Source organism: Chaetodon trifascialis, chromosome 1, assembly GCF_039877785.1.
Source record: "Chaetodon trifascialis isolate fChaTrf1 chromosome 1, fChaTrf1.hap1, whole genome shotgun sequence".
In the NCBI taxonomy this organism is placed as follows: domain Eukaryota; kingdom Metazoa; phylum Chordata; class Actinopteri; order Chaetodontiformes; family Chaetodontidae; genus Chaetodon; species Chaetodon trifascialis.
Window position 1 is genome coordinate 22,636,719 of NC_092056.1, and position 20,709 is coordinate 22,657,427.

Below are 20,709 nucleotides of genomic sequence, written 5' to 3' on the forward strand. Positions count from 1 at the left end.
AGCAGAATTCATCCTATTGGGTGCACCTATGTGTTTCAGGGAGGAAGAAAAAGAAAGAATAGAAATGAGAAATGATGGATCAGAGGCTAACTCTTCCAAGAGTAGTATTCAATAAATTGTGAACTGACCCAGTCCAAAAGGATGAATGTAGCTGAACTCCTGAATGAACTTTGAACTGTGTGTGTGTGTGTATGTTTGAGAGAGAAAGAGAGAGACAGAGATTTAATTATTGGTCAATCTTCAAGATAAAAATAGCAGCTTAGAAACTGAAAACTTAAGAGGGATGATGACAAATGAATGAGGGAGAGGGCTACATACACAATGTCTTATTGCATATACAGGTATTACAAACTAACTAGAATACAAACTCACCTGGCCATAGAACATTAGTCAAAAATATGTTATTGATGTTTTATCATTGTCAGATTTACCAAGGGGCTGGGTTGCTTTCCTCATTACAAGTGTTCTGAAAGCAGTCCAGCTGTTTAATGTCGCCAGCACCACCACTGTCATCGGCCACGGGAGCTGATGAAGGCCCTGCCGTGGCAAACATATCATATAAATTTTTGCGCATTTGGCAGCGTTGGTTTGAAGGGCCAGCTTCTTCCTGTCTCGCAGTTTCTCTGCACCTCCTTTTTGTTTTCTCTCCATTTTCAAAGTTCCTAACAGATTATGTTACCGACAAAAAAGGGGAAGTGTTTCATGATATGATTGGGCGAGATGAGCACCGTCACATGTCAGTGAAGGAAATAACCTATGGGCCACAGACCAGCGTGTGTCGAGGGCCGACTGGTGGTTATGAACAAACTCTTGCGCTGACTTTTTTTTTGCCGAATGCATTTCGCCGGCAGGACCAAAGCGAAAGGGGTTGGTGTTTAACGATGTGATTGGGCCAGCCTAATGTCAATCGGGCCACTGATCAATTGTCTGGTATTATGGGCCAGTCAGACCAATCTTTAAAATAAAAAAAAAAGTGGCCGACTAGCACGTCGGCCCACCAGGAAAATGCCCAGTATGCCAGATGGTCAGTCCGTCCCTGAGCGCAGCCACCTCTACCCTTGTACCATTATTGTGTTTGGCTGAGTGGCTGATGATAAGAGCGATTCAGCAGCAGGGTAGGTAAAGCTCTGCTCCCAGTCTGCTGACCATCCCCAGTGGACCATTCTCAGAACAGCAACAGCTGCATCCACCAGCTCATCTGTGTGCCATGAAAAAAGATAAGGTTTCTACAGGCTAAGTACATTGTAGTCTAATTCCTAAACCACAAACCGTGTTCATGACGTGATCACAGAATAGACCCAGAAGTCGCTGAACTGCTTGTGGAGGAGAAAAATCTCCCCTGAGGACATGTGTGTGTGTGTGTGTGTGTGTGTGTGTGTGTGTGTGTGTGTGTGTGTGTGTGTGTGTGTGTGTGTGTGTGTGTGTGTGTGTGTGTGTGTGTGCGCGTGTGTGTGTGTGTGTGTGTGTGTGTGAGAGAGGGAGAGAGCTTTGCAGTCTCGAGAGATTTCAGGGATTTGGCCATCAGCGCGTTGAGTCATCCTGCCCTAACCCATTTCCTGCTTCCTTCGTGTCCAACCCCTCAGATCTTCCACATGACCTATGACCTTGCCAGCGCCATGGTAAGGATAGTCAACCTGATCGGCATGATGCTGCTGCTGTGTCACTGGGACGGTTGTCTGCAGTTCCTGGTGCCCATGCTGCAGGACTTCCCCGCCGACTGCTGGGTGTCCAAAAATAAGATGGTGGTAAGTGCTTCTCCTGCGCAGTGTCCTCCTGCCTGTTCGAATCAGATTATGCCCTGTCTTATCTCATCCATCATACTTCAGTAATTACTATACTAAAACCCTTTAGCATCCTTGGAAATATTTCCGCTCATATCTGTCATTTTAAGCCCTAAATCAAATATATTTATCTGCTACATTTGCCCACATTTATTCAATTCGCTGGTTATTTTTATTTATTTGGACCTCTCGACATCTGTCCTTATTGTGAAAGGAGAGAGACACTGAGGCCATGCAGGGAACATTGATTTTCTGAGGAGGAAAGACAGCCCTTATCCAATATTGGTTGAATATTGATAGTTTCCGGTGAGCACTCATGCTGTGCTTTAATTTTGTTGTACTGCTAAAACAGACGCTGGAGGAGAGTCTCCGTTAAAGCCCACCTCACCATAGAGTTCTTTTTTATTTGCTTATGGAAGCGGACTGTGTCACACCTGATGTGCGACTGCATCACCCGCAGCTGATGACCTCGTGATAACTTGTTAGGTTATGAAAGAGTGCAGCTCCAAAGGAATCTGAATTAATGTCAGGTTTTGAGGTGTTGCCCTCAATAGGGACTGATCTGACATCAGTGAATGCTTCTCTCTCCAGTAATAACATATCAATAGCTCAACATATGTGACCCTGAAGGAACGCAGCTGAGGAGAAGGGTTCCCTAACTGATGGCTCATCAATATACACACTGATGCAAGTGTCAATAGGACAATGCGTGAGCTTTCTTGTGGTCGGTGACTCATTGAATTAAAAAACTGAAAGATGTCCACAAGAGTAAAGGACTGGTTTGAATAGATTTATTGACGACATTTTGACCAAACAAGTTTTCCTTGTCAATGTATTGACGTCAGCTGGTTAATGTATAATGATATCTATATAATATAATGATCACTTCCCTTTTGTCATAATTCTCTTTGTAGAAAAATACATATTGTTTTTATTAGATTTTAATTACCATGCAGGGTAATTTTACTTGTTTTAAAGTTATTTAATAATATACACAAAACACTGTATTTCTTAACAGAATAGTGAAAGATTGAAAGCCCACAATAAATGCATTTTTAAACTGTGACAACAAAACAAATTCAAGGAAGCCAACTTTTAGTTTCACATCAAGCAGCTTCTAGTCAGCTGTATGTTCAGCTCTCCGTGCCAGAGCAGATGTCACATGAGTAGCTACATCGCTCAAGGTAGGATGTATTTGGTTCATCATGCCTCACTGCCTCCCTGACATGCTCACTTGTTATGTTTAATCATAAGAAATGACAGATGTTGCAAACCGCTGTCCCTTGGGATGTTTCACACTTAAGCTAATTTTAGCTTGTTTTCCATACCTGTCTGTGCAGAGATACAGTCAGGTGAGGTGGTCCTGCTCAGGAACAGTGCCGGCACTGGGGATCAAACCAGCAAAGAGAAGATCCTCCCAGTTTAACAAACCTCTTTCAGTGATCTGGATTAAGACATTAACATTAAGATGTACATTCAGTCTTCTAGAAGTTGCAAATAGTTACATCCAAACCATCACCGTTTCCTTTTTATGCTGCTATTTCCATTTTTATGCTGCTATTCCCTTGTGTGCCATGAAAGATGCATTTTACCACTAGTTCAATATGCATAAAGCCAAGTTGCTGGGGAATTATGTTAAATTACATAAGGCTGAGCTGTTAGGCAACATGGTGTAAACTGTGGCTCATCATTAAGGTATAGTACAGTATGCAGGGATTCAGATTAGATTTGATGTCTTGTTCTTCAGCAGTGAACACACGTGAAAACAAGGACATGATGTTTTACTGATCTTTTGGTTTTATTCTGACAAACATACTGTATTTGAGCTTTATGTACATTGCAGAGGTAGAATTAATACTGCTTGATACACAGCAGAGAAGGGCATTTAAAATAGTCCTGTAGAGCAATATGAGACATTTGGCATCTTGTTTTTTAATTAAAAAAAAATGACATTTTGCTGTTATGTGTCCACGTATTTAGAAAAATATTCCCAATATTGCTTTTATCCTATATCAAGGCCTACTTTTTCTTTACCATCATTTATTATTATTATTAAAACCTAAAGTCCAGTCTTCCATTTCTTAAATGTTTTAATACCCTCGTCTCAGCGACTCCAGAATAGGGACTCACATGCCAAAGGCCCTGTCACGAGATGATTTCATGCAGTTCTGACTCGATTATATTTAGGCATTTTCAGCTTCTCATGTTGTTACAGCTCAGAGTCATGTTCCCAAATCTTCCGCAGAGGTTGCGCTGCTTTCCTCCTCGGATTTCTGCACCCAAAAAAAGCCCTTTGCATCCAGCAGTGCTGAGGCCCTGAGATGTGAGGAAGGACACTTGTAATGTACTCAGTTTAAAATCCAGTGTGAGGCATGTAGGCTCTCATTAACATCAACATGGAGTTAGTTGTGTTTCATACAGTAAACACTGTCTAATTAACTGCATTAAGTCGAAGAATGGTTCTCAGCGAGACAGAATAACAAATATATCTTGGTGAATTAATTCAAGCCTCAGGGGCAGGCACCTCTCTGATGGAAAGCTGCTCATGTTTCGCTGACATTACCAGTTAGACAACGAGTTTGTTCGTATCGACTCAGTCATGCTTGGTTTGGTTCTGATTAGAATCATTAGGAGACACTTTTTGTCTTCTTTTACAGTAGCGGTCCCATTATCTTACTGGGTCATCCCTCCTTACCTTTTCAGGAGGGCTCTAATAAAATTGCTATCTCTCTCTCGGCTTTTCCACTGTGGAAATGAGTTTGAAAGCAATTTGGACATGTCACCCCCAGGAGGGAGTTGATATTGATTTGCCATGAACTACCACCGGGATCTAAAGGAAAAGGGGCAATTTATCTACAAATGAGAAAACTCACAGAGAAATCACATTTTTCTAAATAGCTGACCTACTTACTGTCATGCAAGCCTCCAGTGTCTCATGCTCCATCCGTCCATTCTCAGGGCTCTGTTTTAGGCTCTCACCCAAATGTCTGCTTGCTCCAAATGTTTGCATATTGAAAAGTATGTCTTACCCTGCCAGCTGCTCTGTATTGAACTATAAGACAGTTTGAAGTGGACATCTGCCATTAGTTTTGTCTTAAGAAATTGGATGTGTGCGTGTATGTGTGTGAGCTGTCAGGGTGCTCATTGACCTTTAATGTGCCATCAGCACCATTATGAAAGAGAGAGAGAGAGAGACAGAGAGAGAGAGAGGGAGGGGGGGGGGGAGAGAGCAAGATAGAAAGTGTTCCAATGTACTCACCCTAACTCACCCCATGTCCTCTGTTTCATCCAGAATGACACATGGGGACAGCAGTACTCCTACGCACTTTTCAAAGCTATGAGCCACATGCTGTGTATTGGGTATGGCATGTACCCCCCTGTGGGCATGACAGACGTGTGGCTGACCATCCTCAGCATGATTGTGGGCGCTACCTGCTACGCCATGTTTGTGGGCCACGCCACCGCGCTAATCCAATCTCTAGACTCATCTCGACGGCAGTACCAGGAGAAGGTGAGTCAAGATGACGTTTTGCTGACAGCGGTGTTGTCTTGATTTATTTGGAAGAGAGAACATTGGTGGTAAGGTAGGATGCGGGTTCATCTTCAGCTTTAGACTGGCTTCTGTTTTGTCGATTAATGCAGAAGTTCACCCCAAAATTTTATTTCTTTGATGTTTTTACAGGTACTAAAAACGCACTGACATCTAGGCATTGCGGTGCCATCATAGCACTTTTGAAATTGGAAAATAAGCACCATCAGAGTCCTCTAAACCAGAGCTTTTCAAAGTGTGACACTGTGGGCCCCCCTCTGAGAAAACAGATAACTGTGTCCCCAACACGCAACTCAAATGTCAAAAAATAGTAGGTAGTTCAACATGAACAAAGATCCAATCACTGAATTTTGTCACTCCTATTAATATTTGTCATACTCACAATGATGGTACACTTCTCAAGATATTCATACTCCAAATTATCAAACTGCCTTGGGAATGAAGAGGAAGCATAATGTTGCCATGGATTCAGTTAGTTATGCTGTAGTTGACACATACATATTGATATTTGTTTACAGTTTGGCAAATTGAAAGTGTACAGCATTAGCTATTAGCAGTACATGTCTGCAATATACTCATAGATATACAGACAAATGTCACTGGATTACTGTGATACTGAAGAAAACCTGAAAACATGATGATCCTCAGACAGTCCTGGAGTTATAAGGAGTGTAATTGATTATTTCTGAGCAGATATATGGACCTTCTGTCCAGCTAGAGGACGTTTGAGTGGCACATCACTGTCCTGTGAAAACAATGCAGCAATGCAGCTCCAAAATCAAGTGTGCGTTCAGCAAAACAAATGCGTTTTTGAATGGTTTATCTATGGTATCTTAAGAAGTAGGGCCATTTTCTTGAAGAGGGAACCCTTCAATTGATACATGGTTTTCTTTGGACAGCAACAAACACAGAAGGCACCATTACTATAAATGAGGTATCCACATCTTCTCAGCTCTTGCAAGTCCGCCTTTTGTCTTTGGCTGGATGGGGGTTTTTGGCTGTGGAACCATCCATATAGAGACAGGAACCCCCAGTCTCCCCAGTTCAGTGAAAGGAAAGCCCTGACAGCTTGCTGTGAAGGCCGAGCCATGTTCCACAGTGCCATGCCCTCTGTCAGCCCAGCGTGGGCGATAATGAGCTGAGTTGCCAGGCTGCCACCTTGCCCCATCATCTGTGGCGAGGAGCACACAGGAGAGGATGACCTCCAGGGAATGGAAGCAGAGGCTCTCAAGACCCCACCCAAATGAAAGGGGGAGAGTGGGAGTGAAAGAGGGCAGAGAAAAACACCCACGCAGACAAGCAGAGGAACAGATTAGCTGGCGTAATGGGTGTGTGTTGCTCCATCTTCAAAAGGAGAGAAGTTGCACTGGATAAATTAACACCTCAGATCTTGCAGTGAGTAACAAAGAGACTAGTTTTCCACCAAATTCTCACCAGATAAAAAGTCCAAAAAATTGAAACATGCAAGTGCTGCTGATCTGAGTAGCTGCTTAATGAAAGGGGAGAAAACCACCCCCCAGCTCAGCGCTCTCCACTTGTCTGCTTCTCAGCTTCAGAGATGCCTTGCTGCCAAGTAGAGTGAACAGCTGGCCTGTCTCAGCACCAGTCAGCATGTGCTACCAAAGCCATTTTCTGCTGTTTCTGGGATCACCCCCTAAGGCGCCTTCAGAATCCCCCAGCCAGCTAAAAAGGTTCCCCTGTGCTCCCACAGCTCCCATGGTGCCTGCCTGCAGAAAGGTTATTACTGCAGACTGCAATTAATTTTAAAGAGTGTGGATTCTCTCATTTATCTTTCCGCTTGCCTCAGTGATAAAGCTCTCTCTGAGTGCACTGTCACTACATGCTCATCTGGCTGTGGTAGCCAGATAGTAGTAATTTGTACCTCACTGTCCTATACCCACTCCTTTCTGCTTATAGACGTTAGTTCCTTCAACAACATAAACCTTTTTGTCATTTGCCCTTGCATCAGTTGTGTGACACTCCGCTTTTTTGTGTTGGAATAACACCATAATCCACGTGCTGAAGAAGTGGGCAATCCATTGGTCAGTCCCTTGAGTTTTGAGAGCACAGGTGCTGTTTTCAGGTGACCATTGGCCCGTCATGACAGGGACAGCTGTTGTCTGCTGGGACTCATCCTGGAGACACAACTGCTAACTGAGACACCACCAACACAGCAGCCAGTGTCCAACCTGCCGTCATACACCAAGTTATTGTACACGCCTGTCTGTAAGAGTCAGCAAGTGATTCTTTGCTGTCTCACTCGTTAAAGAAAGGTGCAGGATGGTGATATGTCAGAAATGAGGTAAATATGAAATACTAAATGATTACAAACAATGATGCAAATAGCATCATATAAGAGGTATAAATCTTTATTCTTGAACCCAGTGAAGGATATGGCACACACTGGGTAAGAATTAATGGTGCACCAAGGCAATCTGCATAACAAAAACATTAATTCCACTGCTTTGAAATATCAAGTAAAAACACCGTTCAAAGACAGAAAATGCCCTCTTTACGTATATATTTGCATATTATATGGTAGATACTTTAAATAATGGTATATGTGTCAATATTAATCTGTGCTCTCCTCTCAGGGCACATTTCTGAGTGTTTTTGAACTCAAAAACTCTCAGAGTGGGTGCTTTACTTCACTCATCAAAACCGCTTTAGGTGTGTAACACATTATATGAAAGAGGATTACACAAAGTGGCTGTTCATGTTTTTAGGGTGTCATAAAAATTAAGAAAAAAAGAACTCTCATAAATATGTTGACCCACAGCTCTGCCATAAAATGTGTTTTTCAGCTCTGGTCTCACGGTCTTTCTTGGTTTCTAAACATCAACACAGTGTTCAGAGACACTCTTTTAACACATAATTTGGCGTGTTAACTCAACACATGCATAGCTGATGTTGCAGATTACAGACTGTGAAATGTCTGAGGAACTAGACTTTTTGACTCATTAGCAAATGCTGGAAAATGCCACCAGTCTCTTATCTGTTGGCTGTTGGGTGCTTAAATGGATCTCTGTAGTTTGCAGTTTGGAGTTTTTGTGTTTGGAAGCCAAATGTGCCCATCTTGATATTCCAAAGATGCTGTCAGCATGAGTACAAAACTGCAGCATTTGCATACACCACCAGTCTGTGAAGTAGCATCAATTGTCTGCAACGTAGATGCTATGCAGCCGCATAAATCAATGTTATGTGTTTTTATAATCATACTTTTTACACAGTGATTGCAAAATCCAATGTGCATGGGAGGATAAATAAAGGAGAACATTAGCTAGCATGGAGCTCTATTACAGTTGTGTATGGCCTCTGACCTGAGCCAGCGTGTGGGTAAACACCCAAAAGACAACAACACAAATTCACACCCTCTACCGTCACAGTGGGACAGATAATAAGTTATTGAAAGAAGTCAAAAAGCAGATCAATGTTGAGCCAAGCTGCACATCGCCATATTTAACTGTTAGGCTCTGTATTCTGGAAATGAGCTGCAAAATTGAGACCATGGGGCTGTCATACGTGTAACTGTATGGTCAAGACATGAGGCCATCTGTCCAGTTGGTATGCAGAGGTGATGTCCAGGTAACAGTTAATTGGCAAATCTAAATTGTCCTTAGTTGTGAATGTGAGCATGAATGGTTGTTTGTCTCTATGTGTCAGCCCTGACACATAGTGGACCCCACCTCTAGTTCAATGTCAGCTGGGATTCAGCTCCAGCCCCCCACCATCCTGCAGAAGGATGAGTGATTATAGATAAAGGATGGACCAATGAGAGAAACCTCTTTGGGGGACTATGATGAAGAAATCAGTCTATGAAGGAATCTTAGCAGTGTACAGATGGAGAATATGAAAGGAGGGGGGAAAAAAAGCTCTGCCATCAAAGATGGTGAAAATTATCATCAGAAAGCCCGAGTATAATCTTTTCTGAATAGAATTCTATTACAATGTGGTGCCATGTGATAAATGCCTGGGCTGTCAGAAGCTAGCAAGCAGGCTTAAATGAGCTCTTAAATAGGAATCAGGCAGCCTGTTAACTGTTACACAAAGTAGAGAGCGCAACAATCACGCTAAATATGAGGGGTTGAAGTGTGGCCCCCACTGAGATGAAAAATAACATTAATTTTCTCTCTGTTGAAAATGTATGACTGATGTCAGTCTTTCGCTGAGTGTAAACAGAGCCTGTAGGTGCAGAATAATAAAACGTGCTTTTTCTGCCCGTTTGCTACTCTATTTGCTGCCGATGTACCTGACTGCTTGTGTTAGGTTGGGTCCATATCAGGTCTGAATGGAAAGGAGACGTTGAAGGTGGATGTGGTGTAAGCTTTTCCTCAGCGCTACCTTTTCTACTCAGTGACTTCCATGTGCAGAGTGCGAGTTACTGTGTGCTGTAGTCATGGGATTTTTTTTTCAAGTAGAGACACACACTGTGCTTTCTTTATGTGAACTAGTCTGCGCTCCCTGCTCATTGAGTTCACTTTAATTGTACCAAATGGTGCTCTGACATTTTAATTTTTCTAAAATGCTATAGGGCAACAACTGACTCATTTTGATTGTTCTGTTGATTATTCTTTTAATTAGATTTCAATTGTTAATCTATAAAATGGGAAGATGAAACTTTCACATTGCTTTGTTTTATTCTAATAACAGTCCAAAAGCCAGGATAGATAGCCAAGATTTTCAATTTACAATGAATATTAAAAGAGAAAAAGCATCAAGTACCCTCATTTGAAAAAAACATATATTCTTTGACATTTGTTGCTTAATAAAGGACTTTAACAATTAGTAGAATGATTATCTAATTTGGTCAGTATTGGATAGGGTTAGGGTTCTGTTAAAAAACATGACAAAAGACTTATAATACTATAATACTAATACATTGAAGAGTAATTTGCCCTTTTTTTGGTCATTTTCTGTCCTATTTGCTCTAACTGTCTCTACAGGAGTACAATGTTACTGTTGTGGAATGGCACTGTAGTACAGAAAAATACATTAAAAATACAGCACTGTAGTTTCTAGTATTTTACTGTATTATAGAATCATGTGGCATTATTCAGTAATCTGCTCCCCTCATTGAACACCTGTATCACCCAGTGAGAAGTTCTGCCACTCCACACTCTAAAACATTACGAGCTGGAAAGGGTTAAGTATCTGCCACATTCCCCCAAGGATTCCCCCCTCTTGTCTCAGGCATGTTCGGAACCATTATCACACAAAGAGAATCACATCTCTCCAGATTGGCAGCACAAGATGGCTGCATATGTGACTGTGCATACAGGGTACGCCTGCCACTCCAGCTCTGTGTAAGCTGCTGCTTATCTGCCACTATGGCCCTCTACAGTGGAAACGCATAGAGCACAGAGAGAAGGGGATGGAGACGGTAAACAAAAGACATAATCTCATTCATTTGTAGGTAAATTGTGATCCATGTTGTCTTACTTTAGAGAAGCTCTCTGATCCTTTTAAGCATTTCTCCTCTCAGGTTTTTCTCAGTATATTGTTAATATTGTTGTGCGTGGGATAACAGAGTGATGTTCTATTTGTTGTTGGTAGTGAGTGATGAAATCAGGCATGCCCAGGAGGGACTTGTATATGAGGAGCGTGTTGAAGCACGCCAGTCCCAAATGGCTTTAGAAGGAAATGGCACTGGGGTGCTGCAGCCCCTCCACTCTAAATCTCTAATTAACACTTGGCAATTAAACATGGCTCTTTGGGGGATAGTTAATAAGAGGCCCAAAGCTGATTATTTGAGGGTGAAGAGGCTCTAGAGATCTTTTGTTCCCCTACTTCAATCCCCCAATCAAGACCTTTGGCAATACAGTAAATAGTCATCAGACGGGGACTGTATTTTTACACTTAGAGAGTTGTGACTTTCTTCCCGAGAGGAATAAAAATGGATTAATGCTGTCAGGGAACTACTAAACCGCAGTTCTTGTGTTTTCCTTAATTAGGCTAAATATTTCACCCTGTCTGCATTGAACAATGAAATAAACTAGTATGACAAAGATGTAGGTTTTATCCAATAATAACAATAACTTTGTGGAGCCTTGTAGAGGTTAAGTCATGATTTCCCCATAAAACCAACCCAAGGACACAGCTGTCAACAAGTTGAGGAGCTTAAGTCTGATTCTGCCTTACAGTAAGAGCTGTTCTCATTAGTCAGGACCTGACTGATGGCATTAATCTAAACCCTGTTATGTTCCCTTTTCCTCTCTGTCTGACACACAACTTTCACTGCTCATTCAAGGACTGTTGACATGCCCCAGAGGTGCTCCCTGAAATACCCGCTCTCTGAGGGTATGAACTAAACCAAATCAAAGGCGCAGCTATTGTCAATAGACTTTAGATTTTATACCAAATGTATGCTTTCTGCAGCATTTGCAGTGGTCATTTTAAGATCGCCATTCCTACATATGTACAGCATTTTATTTGACATGCAGTAGCAACATAGTGTTTGTGAAGAACAAGGAAGTTACTTTCGGCTAGGATGGACCACAGTCATCAGTAACTGATCACACCCTCTTAACTAACTATAGTCCGATGGCCTTTGGACTGATAACATCATAAGACATCACTAAATGTGAATAAATACAGATACATATATGCATACTAACTGTTCATTATCTTGGTTTAACCAGCTATGGTTTGTTAATTAGTACTAAACACAAAATTAGGTCAATTGGAAGGTCCCTGTGGTTTTGTAGATATTTGGTCATAAAGCAAAAAATCAGTATCATCAAAGGTTTTACAATTCATCCTGAGCAGGCCATGAATGTCTGTGTCACATTTTAAGGCCGACTGGCAGGCCAACAGTGGCACCACGCTTCTAGCATGGCTAAAAACCTCGATGCAGTTTCACACAAGCAGAGGATGTAATCAATGCTTCCACAATTAGCAGAAATTAGCCATGGTTAGTGGAATAATTAGATTGGATTTACATGCGAGCAGTCATTTTATGAGACCGCTGTAGCACAATATTACACCATATGAACGGCTGTCCACAAGTGCCACTGCCAGTCCTGAATTCAATGGTGTTGACTTCACTGAGAGTGAGCTGTCCACCAACACATATATCACAGAATTAGCAGGTGGAGCCTTCTTTATAACATGTTTTGCTAATTTCTCCTTTGCTCATTTTTCAAACTTGCATATGTGGGTGCAAAAATAAGTAATATTTCAGTTAGCCTTATTATATGACATATCTTTTGTATCTTTTCCATGCAATGCAAGGTTATGGACAAGGAGATAGAAAACAGTGAAGAAAAATAAATGTTTAGAAAGTATAATTAAGTGGCTGACATTTCTTTTGGGAAATGAATTATTCATATTTTATTTGGTAAAAAAAAAATAAATAAATTAGCATTTGCTTGGAGAGCTGCATGAGAGAGCCTGGACAAAAATTAAAAAGCATGATAAAAGAGCAGAGGGACAGCAGAAAAAAAGAAAAGTATGAATGGGAAACAGACCAAAGAATGGCCGTGTGGAGACAGATCAAAACAGAAAGAGAGGAAGAGGGAGAGGATTTGTGAAATGAAATATCACGAAGATACAGTTCTATATAGCTACTTCTGTAATACTGCCAAGGCTGCAAGCTAATAGGCTCACCCACACACACACAAAACATCTATACTGTAATGGACTTAGAGGATGGTAAATTACAGTAAGGCACTTATATACTGTACAGATGCGTGGTTCACTCTCAACCAGGTCAGTACAGGCAAGGTTCGCAGGGATACTTTGTGTACAATCTACCCAGATGAACAGTCCAATGGTATGGACATGGGGAAGACTTGAATATCACAAAAACTCTAAATCAAAATTCAATATCCATAACCAAACAATGCAGTGTTAAAGCCACAGAAGATGATTGAAAATTTGTCACACTTTGATTTTGACTTATTTGTTGTCGTGCCAAGACTTGAGAGAAAAGAATGATATCACTCTCATATCTGTAGTCAGCAGCCCGTTAGCTTAGCATAGCATGTAGACCGGAAACAGTGGGAAACAGCGAGTCTGTCTCTGTCCAAAGGTAACAAAATCCTCCTACTGCCACCTCAAAAGCTTACTAATTAACACATTATATCTTGTTTGTTTATTCTGTGCAAAAACCAAAGTGTAAAAAAGACTTGCTTATGTAACTATTTCTTGGCTCGGTGCAGTAACATCCTGGAGTCTTGTCATTATCATGAGGATGCCAGACTTCACTGATTGCCTGCTAGTGGAATCTTGGTTGCCTGAGCTCTAGAGGTGTTGGTCGGCAGGCGCTTTTTTTTTTACCTTTTGACAAAGCCAGACAAGCTACAAAGCCTTGTGCTAAGCTAAGCTAATCAACTGCTCATGGTTACCGTGCAGATATGAAAGTGGCATTGATCTTTTCATTCACCAAATTTGGTATTTCCTAAAGATCTAAAGAAAGAAAGACTAAATCCTATGGTTCTTATCAGCTACTCTTAAATTTTGAACAGCTGCCCTGCAGCCTGAACCCCCTGGTTTTCAGAGTGCAGCAAGGGGTGCTGATGGTGGAATGATTACATCCTTAGTGCTGACTATAACTCGATTTAGCTGAGTAGAGCAGGAGAGCAGGGATCTTCTTGATGGCAGTGTGATGGTGACGGTGTGGCAATAAGATAATTTCCTGTCGCGGGGGGGTGGGTGTTATCAGCCCATCGCAGTGCCAGGAGAGCACAAGACCCCCCCCCCCAGTTGGTGTCTTTACATCCGTGTCAGCTCCTCTGTGACTCAGCTGTGATTAGTAAATATAAAATGCCTCTGAGTGAGCTACTGAGCTACTGTATGAACTACAGCTGTACTCATCACAATATAAAAGCATTATGACATTATTGTGCATTTGTTCACTTGACTAATGCCCTTTCATGCTGTGGGAATCAAATTGTGACACGTCGAAAAGCTGAGGATAAATGGTTGCATTACATATCAGCAGCGTTTTGTTTTTTGATAAAAAATAAAGGCTTGAGAGACATTCTGAAGGAGATGATCCACGCCTTTGAAACAGAGCGCCATGCTGTGGCATGTCTAATGTGGGAGACATAAAGACATTAGACAAGATGCAGAATGTGGGTTACACCTGTCATCTTCACCCCGGCATTACACGCAGACAAGCCGTCTTTGCTGCAATACTCAGCAGCCAATGGGACTCGAACTGGAGACGTCTGCGATTGTTTTCTAGAGCTTTCCGTCTCTTGGAGTAGAGGAGCAAAAGTTCCTCTCTGTGCAAGGATTCTATTTCATCATCAGATCAGTAAATGCTCAATTTTATGCCAAAGGGATTGTGGGGATAAAGACTCAAACCCTTACCCCATGACAGAGCTCATCCATCTCCCCACAGATACACAGAGACCGGATATCTAAAAGCTTCTTTCCACATCTTATTCTTGCTTGTGCAAGCATTTAATTTTCCCTGGTCGCTTTACACATACAAATTGTCAAATATTTCACTTGACATTCCTAAGAGGTGAAGTTATATTTTAAGCATGTAAGATGAGCAGTTTCTTCGCGTTGGATATTCCAGATAACTGATGTGTCATATCTGCAGCATTTCCTGTTGTAGACTGTGTGCACGTGCTTTTATATGGACACACACATATGTATATATTGTAGTGTTTGTGATTGTAACAACAGCAGTGTATTAAAAATCTCCACTACAAGCTGGGACACACCACACTTTGTGGTCACAATCAGGGGGCTTTATCATCGATATGCACGGGCTGACTCCAAACTGTTTTCTTTGTTCGCGAGGGACTCGAAAGGCTCCCGTCAAACACAGACTAAAATCCATCAAAATTTGGCAAAGAGGGGAGCATAGGGGGCAGAAGAAAACATTGCTGAACTGAGCGTTGTAGTGGGTGAGAGAGGGGGCCGCAGAAAGGAAGATTACAAACACAACAGGGTGTCTGAAGGTCGTTGCAAGGGTAGAAGACTTCACCTGCAGAGCCTCGTTGTCAAATGGATCAGACTCATTCCGAAGTAGTTATACAGAAGTTTATTCTGCCTCCATGTTTTACGGCACTGCACTCTAACCCTGTTCGGCTCTGTGTTTCTTTCCAAGTCTACTCGCATCTCCTGATTTTCAGGAAGCCTGACAGCTTCTCTGCTCTCACAAAAAAACAATCTGACTTGCATGAGACAGCTGTCTTTATTTACTGTGCTATATTTCCAAAAGATTGGCCTTTTGATCTCTTGCAAGATTAGCAGTGACTAGAGTATTAGAGCCAGATAACAAAGACAGAGACATCTGAGGTCACTCGTGTCACTGAGAGGTAGAGCTGTTGGTAGAGTAGAAGTGGTGATCAAAGAGCACCTCCAGCATTGCCCTATGAATGGCTAATTTCTTTTTTCTTTCTACTTAATTTTTTCTTTCACTGAGGGTCAAGGATTCTACCTGTTATTATTCCCGAGATGCACCCGGTGTGCTTTGATCTATATCTCTGCCTCCTATACTGTAGAATCAGTGAAAGGCCGTCCAGCACAACGCTTTTCTTTTTAACAACGTAAAGGCTGGAGGATACAGACACACACAGTATTCACTGCAAACATACATATACATTGCTAGGTGTTTTGATGTACACAGCGATTGAGGAGCCAGAGGGCTTTGTTTGTTACGAATTACAACACTACACTCACATAATACTGTATAAACAGACATTATCATAGTACACATCAATGAGAACACAGCATGGTTTTCATACAGAGGAAGATTTTTCATTAGATTTTATTTTGATCTCATTTTAGTGCCTTTTGTACTTTGGTATATTTTTTTTTGTAATCTTTAATAGTTTGTATTAACAATTTCCACATTCTTATTCTTTGTATGTGAACAAAAATATGAACTTTTGTTGGTTTCAAGTATGATTTAGTTGCAGTTTATGATGTTAGCAGAAACCTATAATTGATCACACATAGATAAGTACACGCATTCACACACACACACACACACACACACACACACACACACACACACACACACACACACACACACACACACACACACACACACACACCATCAGTGTCTCAAGCACCTGTCCTACTGTAACTGTTCTTTCCTGTCACTGCTTTAAAGGCGTGATTTGAATTTCTAATCACATCACACCTTTTCTTGAACACCATCACCTCATCACAATCCTTCTTTCTCACACTTAATTCACTGTTCTATAGCCCCCAAATACTCACTAAATATAAGACATTATAGTGTCCTGTAGCCCTTTATGTGATTTATCTATTATTAGCTACTGCATGCAGATTATTTGAGTGCCACAATATGAATGAATGTTGATAGAGGGTCAACTCTGGTATTCCGGTGTACAAATAGTTGTCATACCAGCTGCTAATAAATTTGAGGGGACAGAGAAACACACACTCCAACTGGATGTTGAAGTTACAGATTTACTTTAGTCTGAGAATATTTCAGTAGCAAACCAGATCTAGATTAGCCACAATGGTGAATCCTTTCCAAGCTCCAGTGAATTGTCATGATTAAAACACCTCTCAACAATGATCACATTTCAATCCATTTTAAAACAACCTGCCCTTGATCCACCAGCGTAGACAGAAACAGCTCTACTGGGAATGACAAATGATGTCCTCATGCAGGCTGACGATGGTGAACGTTTAATCTGGCCCTGTTTGACTTAACTGCTGATACTATTGATCGCTCCATCCTTGTTGAACATCTAAATAAGTGGGTTGGTCATATGGACTGCGCCCTCCGTCAACCTGACAGTAACTGTGTTTCTCCTGTTTGGGCCCCATCCCTCTGGAACAGTCCCACCTCTCTGTTAGAGCCGTTGCCTTTGTGAATGGCTTTAAAAATTATTCTCTTTTTTGCATCCATAAGGGTGCTGTATTATTATTATTTATCTATCCATTTTCTGTACCCGACTATCCCTTTTCGAGGTTGCGGGGGGGCTGGAGCCAGTCGATTGCAGGGTAACATATATAGACAACCATTCACACTCACACTCACACCTAAGGATAATTTAGAGTCACCAATTAACCTAATGAGCATGTTTTTGGTCTGTGGTCTCACACAGAAAGGCCCCGCCCGACCCGGGGATCAAACCAGTGACCTTCTTGCTGTGAGGCACGCGCCACGTGCCACCTCTGTTATTATTATTATTGTTCAGTATATTTCTTTATATGTATGTTGTTTTTTTCTGTAGCCTGTGCAGAACTTTGTAACTTTGTTTTAAAAGGCGCTATACAAATATGATTTTACTTACGTACTCTCTCAATTCTCAGATATCTTTAGGGAAGCAAAACTGCACTTGAAATAATATTTAATCTGTTTATCGCAAATATGGAGTTAGTGCATTATGCCAGATTCCTTTAAGTCTTTTTAGACGTATAGACTGTAATGATCGAAGACTGGAAAAGTGCTATCTTGTTGGGCGTAACCTCCAAGAGCCAGGATGGCCTGTTTGTATCTGTCTCTGTTTCCTTGTGTGTCTGACCTCAGTGCCAGCTGTTCCCTGTGGCTGTGTATCTGTGCTACAGCACTATGGCCTTTGAGTAACCTGATTGTTGTGTGTCTCTGTGTCCCTGCAGTACAAACAGGTGGAGCAGTACATGTCCTTCCACAAGCTGCCGGCAGATATGAGGCAGAGAATCCACGACTACTACGAGCACCGTTACCAGGGCAAGATGTTCGACGAGGAGAGCATCCTAGGAGAGCTGAATGAGCCGCTCCGAGAGGTGGGATGAGTTGAATGTCTGCGTTTGAATCTCCTGAACATGCAGCCATGATGTAGTCAAAAGCTTGTGCATTGCTTGACATTTCCCTCAGTTTTTTTAACTGCTATCTCCATGCGCTCACGCAGGAAATCATCAACTTTAACTGTCGAAAGCTGGTGGCATCCATGCCTCTGTTTGCCAACGCCGACCCCAACTTTGTAACCTCCATGCTCACCAAACTGAAGTTTGAGGTGTTCCAGCCTGGGGATTATATCATCAGGGAGGGCACCATCGGCAAGAAAATGTACTTCATACAGCACGGGGTTGTCAGCGTACTAACCAAGGGCAATAAAGAGACCAAGCTTTCAGACGGCTCCTACTTTGGAGGTAAGACGAGCTGGTGCTGCACGAGAATTGCAAGCTCAAAGGTCACATAACACACACATCGTTCTGTGGAGCTTCAATCTGCTCTGTTTTAATATTAATAATGCTGTCCTTTTGCACCTTAAAAGGTTGGCCTGGGTTTGAATTTTTATTTTTCGAGGCAACAGCATTTGGATAATGCTATTCTGGCTCTGATATTAGCTTGTCGTGAGCATGAAGTGGTATGCTGTGCAGCACTTGTCACCTCACTGAAAAATTCTGCTTCATGGTTTATGCAGGACTTTTCCCTTAATTCACATCATGAGCTGTCTCTTAAATATAGGCCATACCCAACTTAAGAAAACAGTACTTGCTGTCGCACAAATGAAGAAATGTGCATTTAAAGGTCAGAGAGTCAGAAAGCTGTGAAATTCCATACTATGTGCATGCTTAAGACTTGCGTGATAACCTGGAGTTGTTATGTACTTAACTCGTGTTCTGTTCTTAATCAGGGTCAGATAATGCGTGGCCCTCTCGTGGTCCCACTGCGCCTATGACACATGTAGGAGACAATGCTGCCATACTGCCCTCACCAAATACCAATTAATTTGCTCAGTGACAGCGTATCATTTAGACTGCACTGTTAAGTAATGAGAAATGGTGGCAAAGCGTTTAACAGCACATGACCTGCCTGTGGAAGTTTAATTACGCCTTGCCTACTCAAGTCCATCCTCATGCCCTCTCTCCGGGGGGTTCCAGAGAAATAATGAAAAGATGGCAGGCAATCTATCTCTACACATGCCAAAACTAATCAACATTTTAGACAACATGGCCTCAGTTCTCTCGAGGGCCATGTTGTCCAAAATGTTCCTTCCTTCAGTCCCTTCTCAGCAAGGCAGAGCTCAGATTCAAAGAGGGGCTCAGTGAGCTTATGGGCTTGTTTGTAGCACATGCCTCGTGGTAATGGCACAGTTTGTGACATTCTGCCACTCAAAGACGCTGAACTGAGTGTACTCTTGACGACAATGTCATTTTAATGCACTAGAGGTGGATGTATCTGACTTTTTTCTTGTTGCCTTAAGTAAACATGCGTAGGGAAACCAACAAAAGTGCAAATGCACTGATTTTGGAATAGAAACTGGCTTGCTCACTTTAATTTTAGGCTATGGATCTGTAATTATTTTCCCCTTTTGCACACTATTGGCACAAGGCTTTTGCCTGTATTATCGTGTGACTGTTCCTGGCAGTGCCACTCCTCTTGCGGGGTTGGGGACTCGGGGGGTGGTTGGGATGGGGGCTAGTGAGGTAAGCCTGGAGCAACTGGGAGTTTGTTACCAAACATGAGTTAGTCACTCATGAAATGAATTGGTGCAGGATCAGCACAGGGAGTATGTGGTACATGTGGCTATCAGCAAGCAGGAAGTCAAAAGCAATAAGTTTGTTTGTTTTTTTTTAATATGTGCAGAACACGGAGACCTCCTCCATGTGGATTGCAAGGTTTTGCCTCTCTCCTGGGTGTGTGAGCATGAAGAGCAGCAGCCGCACAGTCATTGAAAAGCTTTGTATGTCAAACACATTCAATGTCAGCAGGCTCCAGTTTACAACACAGCAAATGGCATGCGTATATGCTCATCACCATCTCAGCAAACCCATGTACCGTAACTATTTCATTCATAGACGGCCTGAATTATTCACACAATTATATACTCAGCAGTCTGCTTCAGTTTGTTAGCTGTTGGATTAGCTCGAGCCAGAGAGCCTAAAGTCTAAAGTGGACACGACATGTCCTGGATGGGAGCGTCGGCTGGGCACACAGCGATCCAGTGGAGAGGGGAAATGTAATGTGACTGCAGTACTAACGCCAAGGGACACATGGATCGCTGCCAAGCCCACTCTCTGGACGCTGCTCTGGGCTCAGAAAGAAAACATGCACCCCCCCATCCCCGCCTCCACTTCCCTCTTTCTCTCCTTATAGTTCAGTATTGAAACACTTATCTGAACAGCATCTCCGCTGGCCTCTCAGTGCCCAGACAGAGCAGGTTATTGTGTTGTTATAGTTCATCCTTTGTTGCCTTCAGTAATTGATGTGTTGCCAGCGCAGACTGCACCTCTCTCATGGTTGGAGTAGAGCTCAGTGACCTTGTGGTGGCCCTGCGTGCCAGTCAGAGGTGCTTATCAAAAGCTGCCTTTGATTGCACCCCTAAGATGGCTCACTTTGCCTGTGAGTGAAAGGCCTGGAGCAGCTCTGTGAGTGGGGGTAAGAAAAGACGGTGAGACGGAGTCAGAAAGTGGGAGGGGGTTGAGGAGGGTATTAAGTCAACGGCACAG

General features: G+C 42.3%; 1 protein-coding gene across 1 annotated transcript in view; it reads left to right on the plus strand.

The window, feature by feature from the left end:
• hcn4 (hyperpolarization activated cyclic nucleotide-gated potassium channel 4) overlaps positions 1 to 20,709 on the plus strand; it is a 64,558-nt gene that overhangs the window by 29,443 nt on the left and 14,406 nt on the right. Inside the window, exons 3-6 of the mRNA XM_070969426.1 lie at positions 1,584 to 1,745; positions 5,074 to 5,292; positions 17,893 to 18,039; positions 18,165 to 18,405. Coding sequence (XP_070825527.1) covers positions 1,584 to 1,745; positions 5,074 to 5,292; positions 17,893 to 18,039; positions 18,165 to 18,405 — 769 coding nt within the window. The remainder of the gene's footprint in view (positions 1 to 1,583; positions 1,746 to 5,073; positions 5,293 to 17,892; positions 18,040 to 18,164; positions 18,406 to 20,709) is intronic.